At 40.1% G+C, this 15,292-nt stretch overlaps 1 protein-coding gene across 1 annotated transcript in view; it reads left to right on the top strand.

Annotated features, from left to right (window-relative positions):
• Positions 1-15,292, top strand: part of CPA6 (carboxypeptidase A6) — an 86,441-nt gene that overhangs the window by 35,962 nt on the left and 35,187 nt on the right. Inside the window, exon 2 of the mRNA XM_085221223.1 lies at positions 6,530-6,605. Coding sequence (XP_085077349.1) covers positions 6,530-6,605 — 76 coding nt within the window. The remainder of the gene's footprint in view (positions 1-6,529; positions 6,606-15,292) is intronic.

The following is a 15,292-nucleotide window of genomic DNA, read 5'->3' as shown; positions in this document are numbered from 1 at the left end:
GAAAAGATGGGAAAAGGGATTAAAATGTTTGCGACTGATGCAATCAAGTTTGTCCAGGGTTGCCTGCTGGGCAGCCCCATGCTTGTTTGCCATAACATAATCATGACAATAAGCCATGTTTGTCTAGCCATGCCACACAAGCCAAATATGCCTCTGCAGTCAGGATGGAGAGCATAGGATAAGCTTTCCTGTTTTGGCACAGGAGCACTGAGATGGATTGAGCATCCTGGTACTGCCATACTGGGGCCATGCCAGGCCTGACAAAGTCACCATGTATTCAAATCTTCCATACAAATCAAAAAGCAGATCACAGGAGTAACATGTGAACCAAGGGAATAAAAAAGAGATTGGAGTTACAGCTTAAGTTTCTTTCAGTAATCTCTGAGACCAGACAAAAGATAGGCCTTTTAAAAAAAAGTAAGTGTGCTTAATATGTTATTCCAAAGATTACATTTAAGCTAACAACCATCAGCTATTTCATTCAAATATGTCATTATAATACATATCTTAGGCAGTGAATTCAAACGAGTATACAGTGTTTCATTTATGCTTACTACTGCAGACTCTTCCGTTCATAGCTTCCAAGTTTTTTAATATCTTAATTAATCCAGCACAGTTAGTACCATATCTCCTTGTAGCCTGCTTTCTTGCTTTGAACTGTTTGTTTTTCTTAAGACACATATTTGTCTTGCTACTTTTTATTTTTTTTTAGGCCCTCTACAAACAGATAGGAGCAACTTCACATTCAGGAACCATAGTCCTCAATGGAGGACTTCAATCACCAAGATATCTTTTGGAGGGACAACATAGCAGGGCACCAGAAATGAGAGGTTCCTGGAATGTGTTGAGAAGTTCCTCTTCCAAGTGGTACAGGAACCCAGGAGAATAGGTGCTATGCTGGTCCTCATCAGTAAGGAGGGGGCTGGTGAGTAATGTGAAGCTCAAGGGCAGCCTTGGCAGCAGTGACCATGAAATGGTAGAGTTCAAAAGCAGGGGTGTCAGAGCGGGTGCTCTGCAAGCTTGCTGCTCTGGATTTCAGGGGAGCAGACTTCAGACTCCTCAGGGAACTGCTTGGCAGGGTGAGATGGGATAAAGCCCTAGAGGGAAGAGGGCCCCAAAAGAGCTGGTCAGTATTCAAGAACCATCTCCTCCAGCTGGGGAGGGACTTCTTGTAAAGGCATGTAGTGTCAAGATGAGGAGAAATGGCTTTAAACTGAATGAGGATAGATTTAGACTAGATATCAGGAAGAAATTCTTTACTGTGAGAGTGGTGAGACACTGGAACAGGCTGCCTCATAAGGTTGTGGATGCCTCCTCCCTGGAAGCATTCAAGGCTTGAATGGGGCTGTGAACAACCTGGTCTAGAAGGATGTGTCCCTGCCTACAGCAAAGGGCTGGAACTAGATGATCTTAAAGGTCCCTTCCAACCCAAACCATTCTATGATTCTATGATTTTGTTTATTTTCTGCTCTGAGAAAGTGCTTTCTTCCTCTCTTGTATTTACATAAGACCCAACGACATTTAGTGATGCAAGATGGTATGCATTACCATGCAGAGTTTTTTTATGAGACGGAAGCAACTGGTTCCCCCTTTCTGTATTTGAGCTATGTGCAGTGTTTGCAAATCACTGGAGGCCAGCTTTGCTTGAAAAAACTTTGTTCCTTTGTTGGAACTTAAACTGCAAACATTCATCTTTGCATACCACCTGTTCATAGAATGAAGCTGCTTAAAGGAATAGCGCTGGTAGTACTACATAATTTAGGCCTGCAAGTTTCTTGCTTGGGTGAAGTAGGAAATCAATTTTGCACCTAAAAAAAAAATCTTTCAAACTCAGATGGACCATGTCTGGGAATTAGCAGGCAAAATGCATATAAGTTCAGTTTTCAAAGAAGTCATCTGTTCAATACTGATAAATATCATGCAATAAAATATTTTACCTCCTCAGCGTTTCTTCCTACAATACCCAAGCAAAATCATTTTCTTTCAAAATTATAGATAAGCTAGCTCTTCTTTGTACCAGGAATAACATCAGTTTTCCTGCCTTATTAACTAAAAGGCAGAAATTATACAGAACGCTGTATAGAAAATACAAATGGTGCTCTCTTCTGTTTGGATCAGCATCTGCTCCAATACAGAAAACCCTCCAGTTGTGTTCAGGAAGTTTTGTTAAGTTCCCTTCCCACACATTCCTATTAAATTTCCAGAAAGAGCTCAACCTAATTTAAGCAATTTTTTTTTTTTTTAAGAGTACTAAAGCTCTGGTTGAAACACTATCCCAGTAACAGATAAAGAAAGTTTGAATATTTTGAAACATTTTGACTAGCAGAAGAGTTTAGCGGAGATGAAGGAGTGAAGCAATGAATCTTTCACATGAAAGTTGATGGCATATTGGGAGTTGTCTACAGGCTTTCATGGTGTAGTTTTTTCAGATCTTTCTTGCAGTGTGTGTGTACTTCCCTCATCTTAATGAACCAGTTAAGTGCAAAAGTTATGGCGACTTGTTCTCAAGAACTGTAAGACTTCCTCTGCCATTACCAGTAGATGATTGTAAGTGGGGATTGTGGGGATTTGTTTTCTTTTGGGTTGTTTTTCTTTTTTTTTTCCCCTGTAGGTATTTGATTTATAACATAATTCCTCAAACTGTGTTTAAAATACTTGTAAAATCTTTTTAAACATATCTTAATTGAATTCCTTGGGAAATGAGAGAGCTGATTAAGGTTCACATTAGTCAAGATAATAACAATAAGGATTTTCCGGAAGGAAATTAGAAATTTACATAAACACAATTCCTGCCATGTGACTTCATGAGAGAAATTCCATACACAACATTGGTAAAGAAGTTGTGCATGTGCTCCAGAAATGGCTTCATTGAATCCATCTGGTCTGTTCATAGATAAGTAAAACAATGAAGTAAATAAAAAGATCCAAAGAAATCAACCAAGAATTTTTATTCCCTAGCAGTGGCAGAGTGTATCACAGACTCACATAGCATATTCTGTGTTTCAAAAGCAGCTGCACCATTTTCATGCCGTTCTTAAAAATATAAGAGGATGATGAAGAACATAAAACCCACTGCATGTCAGTGCTAGCCAATGGTTTGCCACCCATTTTGCTCAGATACCAGGCTGTCCATGGGGACATCACTCTCTGGCTGCTACTCTTTGCTCATCAATCTCACTGGTCAGTTTAATTTTTAAAGCTTGTTTACTACTATTTGTGAATGCTTTCAGTCGTGTTTGTACAAAATTCAAACCATCCCTCTAAATCCTAGCTCTAAATGCCATTAGTCTAGCTGCTAGTGATAAATTGAAAGTTTGTCCTCGTTGATTGAATGTTCTATATTAATTTCTGCAAAATATATATCATCTTGCTATTTGTTTAAAATTTTAAAAGTAGGCTGTTAAGAAATGGTTTAGAGACAGCATGGTTAGAAAAATAATGCATAAAGCAGCACTTTGCTGACATGCATCATCAGGCAAGACAATATGAAACAACTTTTCCTAAATGTATACGTAATCAACTTGATCCTTTCTCCTCAAGGGCTCAAGGAGCAAGGATAGGGGTTGTCACCAGGGATGGTTCTGAATGTTTGGAATATAGCTGCCATTTATCAGCCACAGCAGTCCATAAACCAGTAGAATTTGTTGCTGACTCTTAAAAATTGTGTAGGCTGTTGGATCTCTACCTTAAATCCATTGGGTACTGCATAGTGCTTAAGGTAATAATTTGATTTTTTAATGTGAAATATTGCTAGGAAAGCTTAGGACTATGTTATTTGATTGGTGGATATCAAGAATGAAGCAGGATCTGGTATTTGTGCTTTTTGGAAGAACCTAGAATGATTACCCACCAGCTGGCTAGCCTACATAAGTGGGAGTTTGCTGATAGCCTTCAGGAGTTCATCGTCTTTCTGGAGCTTGCATAACAAAAAATGAAACTGCCTCGTGGCATTGGTTTAACCATCCTTTTATGAAATACTAACAGCAGCAGGTATGACAAACTGCTTTTTTTGAGCACTCCAGGAGCAGGGCCAGCCACAGCTTGAGGCATTTCCCAATGATGTGTCAAGTGATCAATCAGTCACAGCACCAATGTTTTCCCCTTTAAGGCATGTGTTTCATCACATGAGAAATGACAGAGCTGCTGAGCTAATCCAAGACAGTTTAGAGTGATGTGTATTAATTCAGGACCATACCTAAGTGATATCGGTCCCTTCAACATTCCATCACAGATGCATAACACATGCTTAGATACTTATTTCATTAAAATCTGTTCCGCATATGTTGGTTGCCCCAGTTCTTCCAGAAATTTCCAATGAATCTTTATTAATTACTTCACCTTCACATGTCCTGGGCAATCGTTGCTGCTTTTTAATAATTTCCTTCTTAACAGAAATTTAATACTCTTAGAGAAGTGAGTAACGGGAAAGACTATTATTGCTGTGTGCATCATAAATTAAGAGCATCTACTTCCCTTGAAAATTCACAACAGTTTCATGCTCTAAGGAGCATTCTCTTTTTGTGTAAGTTCCTGTAAGGGAGGTTCAACTTGTCTCAAAAGCTTAGTAATTTCCCTTAAAATTTTTAGAGCTGCCAAATTATAAAAAGGATCCTTCCAGAAATCTTCCTCCTGAGGCACAGACTGTTTGTCAGGTAAGGTCAACAGCAGCTGAGAACAGTGGACTGAAGTCCACTTCTCTGGCTACATCAGTATTATTGCACACACATTCTAGGGATAGTTCTAAAGCTTTCCATTTCAGCTTTAGTGGGTGAACAGTCTTCTTTTTCCTCAGTAATTTTGCACTATTATTTGGACATAATAGAATACTTTTATCTTCTGCCTCACAAGAAGTACTGGAGTCATAATAGAATACTTTTGCCTCAAAACGTGCAAGGACATTTTTGATGGGTTCCCCATACACTGTTTTTAAAAAGTGACTCACTATGGACTAACAAGCAATGGAAATCTTCCAAACTGGGGAAAAGTGGATGGAAGTAGGTCAGAGGCTTTGCTGATGAAGCTGATGGTGAAAAAATGGGAAGAATAATGTGGGCACTCGACCACCCTAGATACCACTGAGCTTGCCCTCAAAGAGACATTAGCACATATCTATGAGACCTTGAAAAAGAATGAGTATGTATGCCAATGTACTGCATGTGTGTGTTCTAACTGTTCAAATGTAGAACCTGAACTCTGAGAGGGTGTGCTTGCTTGTCAAGTTGCCCAGTATGAGCCACGAGGAATAAAGGAGTGCCACTTTCGAGCACCACATTGGAGTTAGAGAGTTTTCTTCCTGGATTTCGGATGACACTCTGATAATATTTAATGTTTGCTCGTAAGTGCCTTAAGAATTCCTGCAACAATGAGGAGTCTTACAAGAGCTGCAGCCACAAAGGAAGGATCTAGTACTTGCTTTCTGAGAAGTGGCAATAGCCTGGGAGCCTTCCTAAGACAGGGAGATAGGTGAAGGCACACTCACCGGTGTTGTTTCTAGTTAGCCAAGTATCTTCTGAGTAGATTCAGAAGCATCAGGAAGATAAGGGGCTTCACAATATGTTTTTGTAACAAGCTTCCTCTCAATGCCAAGGGAAATTCTACAGCATAAAATTCCCAAGTAAGGAAGAAATTGGACTCTAAAGAAATTGAAGAGGATTCCGGATGGACGACGGAACTGTCCAAATAAAGATGTGTATGATTTCTTTGGGCTTTTGGGAAAGAAGTACTGAAATGTTATGATGTGAAGCCAAAATCTTAAAAGGTAGGAAAACACCAGAATAGCATTGGCCATGCAGAATTATTTCAGCCCCTTTTGTGTGTGGAATTTAATGTTTTAGTTGCACAATCACAGCTTGTGTTTTTCTGCAGTCACCTTGTGCTCTCCAGCCTCCCACAGTTCCATCAGATGGATGGACAGCTATTCAGTTTCTTGTTCTATGTTTGCAAATTTACGTTCATTATGATCTGCTAAAGAAAGTGCATAAAATGAGCTGCTATTATCTAGAACCTTATGAGCAAAATAGCTGTTTACATGTTTACATGACAAATTTGTGCAAGGATAAGGCAAGAGATATGTCCTTGATATGAAGGCCACCGATCTTCTAAAGTTCCCTCTTTAAAGTATGAGCCCACTGGATCCTTCAAAGCTCATTATATTTTCAAACCTACAAAAGCAGTGCATCTTGCTGGTATTGATTTCAGAAAGACATTTTATGTTTTTGCAATGTAAAAGATAATTTTTGATCTGAGGTACACTTTCAGTATGGAAGATATCTGTTTGAATGGTTGTTAGAAGCAAGAAACAAAAGCGTTTACACAAAAATGGAAGGACAAGATAACATTCTTGTCTGCAAAGAGCAAAACACTTGCATGGAACTGCATGACCCAAGCAGAAAGTTTAGAAGCACAGCTCCACTTCGCCTAGCATTTTTCTGCTGCTGAGTGCAATTACAGCCACTGTAACCTATTTCCTGTTGCAATGTGCTGCTTCAAGAATCCTTAAAGTGTCAATTCAATGTTCTCTTATTGGCAGTGATAAAGTCATTCGTGTTGTTCCTGAGAGTGAGAGGGAGACACAGATCCTGAAGGCTGCATTTAACAGGCTTAAGGTGAGTTTGATTATTTTCATCTTCTTTTTCACATTTTTGTGGAAAACCATAGTGAGTTAAATGTCTTTAATTTGTCATTTTACTTCAAGCTATTTAATTCTCTGGAAAACATCCTTTTCCCATTAAATTCTTAATTTTTCAATAAAATGGCAAAGGAACTGGATTCATCATGCCTGATAATTTTAACAGGAAACACTTAACTGCCTAAAATAATATACATGACACACTTGCACCAGTTTGCTGGTTTTTTCCCCTCCCACTTCTTGCCAGCATACACAATTGCATGCTGCATTATCTAGCTTATGATTTAATTTAGAATACTGACTTCAAAATATGAACACATACAGAAGTAAGAAAAATAAAGTGACTTTAGTCTGGGAATCTCTCTGGCAGAATGTCCACAGGACTTGCTGGCAAGTCAGAAACTGTCTTCCTTGGCCTTTTCTTGAAGATACAAATTAAAAGCATTGGAGTGAGATCCTACCTGGTGTAACACAGCATAAATGTGCTCTCCATTACTAGCACAGCTACCAAAGGCACAGGCGCTCATTCCATAGCAGTCTGGCTCAGTATCACAGACGACAAAAGAGATTACCCACAAGCAGGACCCCAAATCTTTGCAACAGCACAGCAAGGATTGTGCTGTGCACATGCACTTAGCTTAGACACCCAGAGAATTAATAGTCTCCAAAACAGAATAACCAAAGCAGAGACAGGGAAGTAGCAATTTGATCACGATGTTGAATTTGTTCCAGGTGTTGACTGTGAGTCCCAGGTTCTGCTGTTCACCTGTGTTGGCTTATGCTTTGTAGGAGGGCAACAGCTGACTTTTCCCTGTAACTGTGAAGGTAAAGCAGTTTGATGGGCAGCCTCAGAGGTAGCACAGACACAACAAGCTAAATAATTTGGCACAGTGAACTCAAGCCTGCATTTGTGTCTGGCTGACAAGAGTAGTATGGACACTGCCAATGGACGCTATGATAACTTTGACGGTCCTGGATTATATAGTTCTGTGCCACATCAGTTCTATCAAAGTATTGAGAGCATGAGCAAACACCTTTGCTGTATACTGCTTTCAACTTCAAGCAAACTATTTGGCAATCTGCAATGAATCTCATTCTCTCCTACTGAGGCCTGATACAAATGATTATGTTCTCAGTAGGGCAAAGAGGAAAGTGCATGTAACTTTATAGTCCAGTAGTTAACACCTAGGATACAAGCCAACCAAATCTCAGTCTGCTTATCAAATTGGAAAAAAAATGAAGATGCTAGAGCTCTCACATTAAGTGTTCCATCTTTTGGTTTTGATGAAGCTTTCTTGCTACTGGTTCATAAGAAAATGGACAGAACTACCTTAGATCCCACATCCCAGGGGAAGACTCACTGCAGAGAATATCCATCAGGTAAGGCTTGATGCCTCACTAGCTTTAAGTTGGTAGGCTGAGGCTCTCTCCATCACCTCTACATTGCTTATTGACACCTTTGGTTATTTCTCCACTTAGGATACTAAATGTTGCTCTCAAGACGTTCAGCTTCCATACATGTTGCATGAGGAACCTCAGTGTTCATTGCTATGTATTATAGTGCTTTGCGCTGTAATGCCCAAGTCAGTTAAAGAATATCATATTTGTTTCTGCAGAGTTTACTAATGTCTCAGGGAGACTTTGGGCCTGACCTCAGCTTTGAATGTTACAGTAAAACCCCAAAGAGGATAATCATTTCACTCAAATTAGGAAAAAAGTCTAACCATCAGACCAAGAAATACATATGGAAGCTGTTTTTTGCATTAATTTCTTCCCTTTGGATACTGGAACATAAAGAGGGAGCACATATGTTTTTTCCTTTCTCCTCATATTGCAAACCCTGCAAAGCAAAAGGGTTACTCACCTTCCTGCAACTGTTTCTCATTACAAAGCTCCCTTAGGCTCCCAGATGGAGATTCGTTCACCCAATTTCATCAAAGTGGGAGCAGTAGAAACTTGAATAAATAGTTACATGCTACAACTCTGAGAACAGGATAATAAAATTTTGGCAAAGTGCATTGGAATCTGACTAGTTAATTAGAAAATGATTGATTTTTATGAGGTAGGGAGCTAAGGAGGTTGATGGGAAGATTTTTTAAAATATAAGACAGTAATGACACCCAGTTTCATGAAAACAATATGGATTTGGCTGCTTTTTAGGTCTTGAGGCTGTCCCATCTGCAACTGCTTGACTGCCTGTCTACATGTGGTCAAAATCACAAATTCATGGGACCAGAGAAATACAGAAAGGTTGAGGTTGGAAATGACCTCTGGAGATCAGCTAATCCAAACCCCTACTCAAACCGATGTCCACAGAGGACATTAGTCAGAACTGTGTCTGGATGGTTTTTCAATATCTCTGGGGAAGGAGACTCCACAACCTATCCAGGAAACTTGTGCCAGTGCTCTGTCAATCTCATAGTAAATAAATTTTTTTGTCGTCTTCAGATGGAACTTCCTGTGTTCCAGTTGGCTCCTTTTGCCTTTGACCTATCACTGAGCACCAGTGAGAAGAGTCTGACCCAATCTTTTTGGCACCCTTCCTTTCAATACACTGATCAGATACCCTTTGAGTCTTCTGTTCTCAGGATAAACAGGCCCAGCTGCCCCAGCCTTTCCTTCTACAAGAGGTCTCATTCCAGTTTTTTAATCATTTTAGTAGCCCTTTGCTGGATTTACTCCAGAAGCTCCATGTATTTCTTGTACAGAGGAACCTAGAACTGGATGCAGTATTCCAGGTGAGGCCTTACCAGGGCTAAAGAGAGGGGGAGGATAACCTCTCTTGACCTGCTGACAAGATGTTGCTTAATGCAGCACTGTGACCTGATATGCAGCAAAACAAAGATCATTCCAAACTATACTGGTAGAGCTAGGACCTGGAAGTTGATCCCTCCAAAATCCCAGAATAGCACTGTCACCAGAAGACCACACTTCCCAGAATTTCATCACTTACTTCTGGTCTTCACAGAGAGGTGTTCTTGGTCACATGAAAAAGCAGAAACAGCATCCCCTGAATGCAGTGTGCTCCATAACCACTGGTAATGCATTGGAACAAGCTGCCCAGGGAAGTGATAACATCACCATCCCCGGAGGTGTTCAAGAAAAGGGTAGATGTGGCATTGAGGGACATGGTTAGTGGGCATGATGTGGGGATGGACTGATGACTGGACAAGAGATCTTAGTGGTCTTTTCAATGGTTCTGTGATTCACTGATTCTATGATTCTATGACCACACTGCTGTGGCTACCAGTGGGTTGCTCGTCCCTCTTTTCTCTAGGCTGGCAAGGGAAAGAGAAGACAATCTCTGCTGTCCCAGGCTTCCTTCTCACTGTGTCTTGTGGAAAGAGCTTTGTAATATGCTTGTGGTGTTCTGAATTTATTCCAGCCATTTCCTTCTGCCTTTAAAATCTACACTTGTAAGACAGAGTCACTTAGCCTTTTCCTCTGAACATTCTTTCATAACCCAAACAATTGAAAGAAAATGTCATCTTTGTCAAGTTCAAATGAGCATATCCTTCTGAAGGGCTTAATCATGAAGTCACAGAAAAGTACTCTGATTGTCCTATAACAAAGCAGTGTATTTTAGCATTGAGCTGACAACAAAAGAAATGCAAAGCTACTCCTTCTTAGAGTCCACTGATTTGGACAAAGGGAAAACAATCAGGTAGAAAATAAATGGGCACTATCAAGGGTGGTTTATGTATCTTTTCACACATTTATTTTATCAACTCATTTCTTAATGACTATCCTTACCATTAATCACTCCTGAGCAGATTTTGTCATTTTAAGTCTGCTCTGGCTTCTTTATTTCTGTGAACTACTAAGCTACAAAGATCTCCTTTACTTTAGGGGTATTACATTTCTTGGTAATAATATAAAATGAACCCACTGCTGATAGTTTTTCCTAAGAAAATCCCATGGCATAGAACATTTAAAAAATGTATGAAAGTATGGAGAAAGTGCCCATCTTTTTTATCCTTCTAGAATGAACTATCTGTCATTTGCCCTGGGGAATCCAAGGATCTGGGGAAGTCAGGGAAGTAAGGGAAGAGGAGGGGATGCCATGCTGCACCCAATGCCATAGAAGCCAGCAGGCTGCAACCTCCACCACTTTTGGGGAGAGTGTCAGGCACAAAAAGAGTCTTTTCTTAAATGTGCATTTATAGAAACCTACATTGAGTATTCCTTGAAGGATGATCTTGGAATTGGCCATGTCTTAGTGTGCTTGAAATATCTTAAAATGCACCCTCACTAATTAACTTGGGCAGTAATGACAGACTAGCCATTGTGCAAGCAAGCAAACTTGCAGCAGAGGCTGGATGGATACTCGAGGACTTCAGTCCACATGAAAATGTTTGATCACAAACAGCACTGTTGTGCTCCCAATATGTGAACTATAAGGGTAACACAGACTGGTGTAATCCTTTCAGACTTTTAACCTTAATATTTGGAGCTCCTTAGGATAGATATTTGCCCTCCCCTCCCTCCCCCCAAATGAACAAATAAACAAATAAAATCCATGTAATGTTTAATATAATAAATCCCTTAAACTTGCCTGGAGTAAATAGGCTCTGCTACAGTACAAATGCCATTGTCTATACTGAATGAATAATGGTTAATGTCATTCCACACGTTTAACTTTTGGTTCATGAATTGCCCAAAGGCAAATCACATTAGTCATAATCACTTGCTGAGTAATTTCCACAAATTAGTTTTGCTCTGTAGCTCCATTGCCCACAGTGCTTTGTTATTAATCATTATTATAAATTGATGCTTTCATAGCATACTTCAATTAACTTGTAGGTGACAAAATGTTGCTTTTTTTCCCCGATGGGTGATCGTAGCTTGCAGACCTGAATTGCTGTTAAAAATAGCCTGCCTTACAGTAGAAAATTTGCCTGCTGTGAGTTCTGTAAAGTTGTTTAAACTTCTTTGAATTCAACAAATTAACTCAAACAAACTCATCCACAGTATCAAAGCAAAAAGAAAGCCTAAATGCATTGGGTCACACTGGCTGCCATCCAGCCCACAAAGCAGCAGGAGGTGGCTCTCACCCATCCAGGCACAGTGGGGCCCTGCACTCCCCCTGCAGCCCCCGCTCTGTGGACACAGTGCCATCATCTCAGAGCAGTTTGTCAGGAAGTTCTTAGACACCTCAATCATTGCTACATCTGCAAGTGCTTCTTAATGCAATATGTGCCTGAGCTCATAAGAAACAAAGCAGGTAGGGAGCCTGCCATCGTTTCAGGAAGAAGGTTCCAGTTTCTGGTTTTCACCCAGTGATGAGGGCAGCGGCAGCTGGAAGCCACTGCTCTGCAGAAGGGGGAGATGCCACCAGTCAGCAGCATCCCTTGTCTCCAGTATCTTCCTGCATCAAGTTTCTTTCAGTTTTTCTGAGGAGCTAAGAGCTGCGTAACCAGGCTTCCCATTACCAGCATCACTGCACGTCCTTGAACACCTCTTGTGCAGTGCCTGTGTCTGAGACTACTGGGGTGGATACAATGGTGAGTATGGTAGGGATGAATGGTGGTGAAGCTCCTCATCCAGCTTTCATGTAAGAACATTGCATAGCAGCTTTAAGGCAGGTTTGCATACGGTTACAATAGACTAAAATGCAACAAAACTTTTAACAATTCAAGTTCATACTCATGGAGTTCTTTCTTTCTAATTATTGATCATTGTCATGGTTCCTGGACCGATGGCTGCTCTGATGCAATCATAGGCACTGATCTAAAATCGTAGAAATTCTGCTGCAGTCCTTTGCTGCTACCTCATTTTATTGGTATGACACAAAACTGACTCAGAAATACTATTTTTCAGGTTCATTCTTTTCATACTAACCATTTGCAACTTGTTACAGTCATCAACAAAGAAAGATAAATGTTTATGATGAGATGGAGTGACCTGAGTATCACAGAACTGCCCAATCTCTGTCCTGCAGGGCTCTTCTCGTCCATCCCCTGTCCCTCTGCCTCATATCCTCTTCAGTGACTGCCCCTTGTCTCTCGCTTTCTTGTATAGGAGACCATCTGAGAAGACGGATGCTGATTTATGAACCTTTTCATGGTTTTAAATTTGCTGGACTTGACTGACAGAAACAAATGTCACATTCCAAACTGCTTTGCAAAGAAACAGATTTGCTCAAGTTCTCAGAGCCCACAGATTTGGTTTATCTGCTCTGGAATTTTCTTTCATAAGCATTATTTTTGAAGTGCCACTTTATTCGAGCCTTGACTGATAACTTCTACTCTACCAGTGGTCTATGAGCACATTTAATCACATATGCCTGACTGGATTTGGTGTTGTTTGTACAAGTAGCAAAGAAGCTACTGCTCTGTGAACATTCCCGGCATAATAGAGTCAGACCACTCATTCTTCAGTAGGTTTTACAAAAGAAATTCCTGGGTGCAGCCAACCACTTCTTTAACACTGGGAGGAGCCAGCCAAGCAGGCCTTGAAGCCACAGCTCCTTCCGATTGTTTTCTAGCCTCTCCAGCAGCTGTTTATCCATTGTAATCCCTGAATTGATCCTGAACTGTCGTTGCAGTTCAGGGAATCAGAAATATCTTATGGGGCAAAAAGATCGGTTGGCTGTAAATCTGAGCATTTGCAGATCCAGATGCAAATGCTGAAAAAGACTTCAGAGAACAAAAGTCCATCTGAAAATGCAGTTAGAACGCACTGCAGCCTAAATGAAGCCATTCCTGCTCTGCAGAAGGGCAGAATAAGCTCAGTAGCCAGTGCTTTGCTCATTTTACTTTGGATATATTACGAACATCTTGTACTTATATAACCAGATGCTTTAGTCAATTTTAATCTAACTCACACGGTAGTCAGATACACGCAGAAGGTTTCAGATACAGATGGACCGTCATGGAGTTATACATCAATATATCAGAACAAGGATCTATAAAACTACTTCCCAGGCTCAGAAGGAAAATACTGTTCCAAGAAAACTTTAGTAGGAGATTGAAGATAAAAGCAGAGAACCCAGAAATAAGAGTACACACACATGTGTTCACATATGATACAGGAAGCCTGGACTTTCTGAGGTGGGAGAAATCTGCTTTCCCTTTAACTGATGAGGAACCCTGAGTCCAAGATCAATAAAGTCATCGCCCAGCTCCCATTGCTTCAGTAGGAGCAGGACCAGCCCAGGGCTCATTACTCCAATTCTCACTCAGTGCAGCAACAACTACAGAATGAACTGAGCCATAAATAGTTTAATAAGAAACAAAACAGAGTTTGGGTTGCTTTGTTTGTTGTTGCTTTTTTTATGAGTCTGCTAAAGAATGCTTCACATCTTTCAAATCTTCTTAGCCCATTGGCATCTGTACTTGTGGGAATGGGCATTCAATTACCAAATAGTTGTGCCACGTGTTTTACTCAGTGACTCTCTTGAGGAACAACCAACAGGTTCTTTACTGCAGTGTAGAGTCCTGGGTAAAGTTATATCAGTGTGAGTGGAGTAGCAAGATCATTACTGTGTTATAGTTTCAGAAATACCTGCAAAACGCAAAACCTCAAGCTGTGCATTGTTCCCAGTCTTTTACTGCCAGTATTATGACTGCTGCAATTCAGTGAATCAATCTCAATTTATTATTCTTAGCAGCCTCACTCAAAAGCAAATAAATACTGAAAAGTTAGAGCCAATTAAATGTCTAGTGTGCTAAATCAGAAACTTAAATTACTTTGCACCAGCAGCCAAGACTACCCTGTAAGTCCTTCTAGAAAGCATAAATAATCTATTGCTTGCTTGTTGCATGTAAAGGGGAGCTGAAGGAGATTTGCAGTCAGGACTGTCAGTAAAGTTCCTTAATTGGCAGGGGCATGTGAACATGAAATAATTCTTGATCCTGGAAATATCCCTAAGGGTGACTACATCTACAGAGGAGTAGTTGTAGTCTTTTCAGGTGAAGTAGAGCACAACTATAATTATCTGCCTACATCAGATATTTTCATTCATTCTTTGAAAATATACCAGAAGAAGTTTAAGATGTCATTCTATCGCACATTATATATGTCCATGTGTATTCACATGTGTGTGACTCCATTTCTTATGTGTAATGTGATCAAGCTTTGATAGTAAAACTTCTGACAACATTTGTGAAGCTAGAGCAGTTTCCACTTCTACTCTCTATTTCCTACTATGGTATTTTAACTGAAAATGTATCTAATGAGTTTCAGCACTGTTTAGGGTGTTTATATGTCTATATATGAACATACGGATGCAAATACAAAACCTATACGCCCTGACAGCATTAATACTTGCATTACTGACTGCAAATTCCCTTTCAGAGGAGGATGAGAAATTCAAAGCCATGTGAGCTGATGGCATCATAACAGTAATTGTATTCTGAACCTTACATTTGACAACGTTTGTCGAAAGAATCTAGAAGTAGATTCCATAGTGATGTTAAGGTCTGCTTTGGCACCTGTTTTGCTCTATGCAACTTAATAAATACAATAACTGTAGTTGCTATGTAATAAAAGTGTAACAGAATTGCTATCGTTATGAGGTACAACAGAGATAAATCTGTAAACACTTCTATCCAAATAGTAGATGTGAGTTATGGCAGTTACCCTAGTTAGATTCAATGACATGCATCAGTCAGCTCTTTTGACCTACACATGATGACAAATCTATTGAGAGCACCAAGCATT

Source organism: Meleagris gallopavo, chromosome 3 (assembly GCF_905368555.1).
Source record: "Meleagris gallopavo chromosome 3, MGAL_WU_HG_1.1, whole genome shotgun sequence".
NCBI lineage: Eukaryota > Metazoa > Chordata > Aves > Galliformes > Phasianidae > Meleagris > Meleagris gallopavo.
The sequence above is the reverse complement of the archived record's forward strand: the minus strand, read 5'-3'. Positions and strand labels throughout refer to the sequence as shown.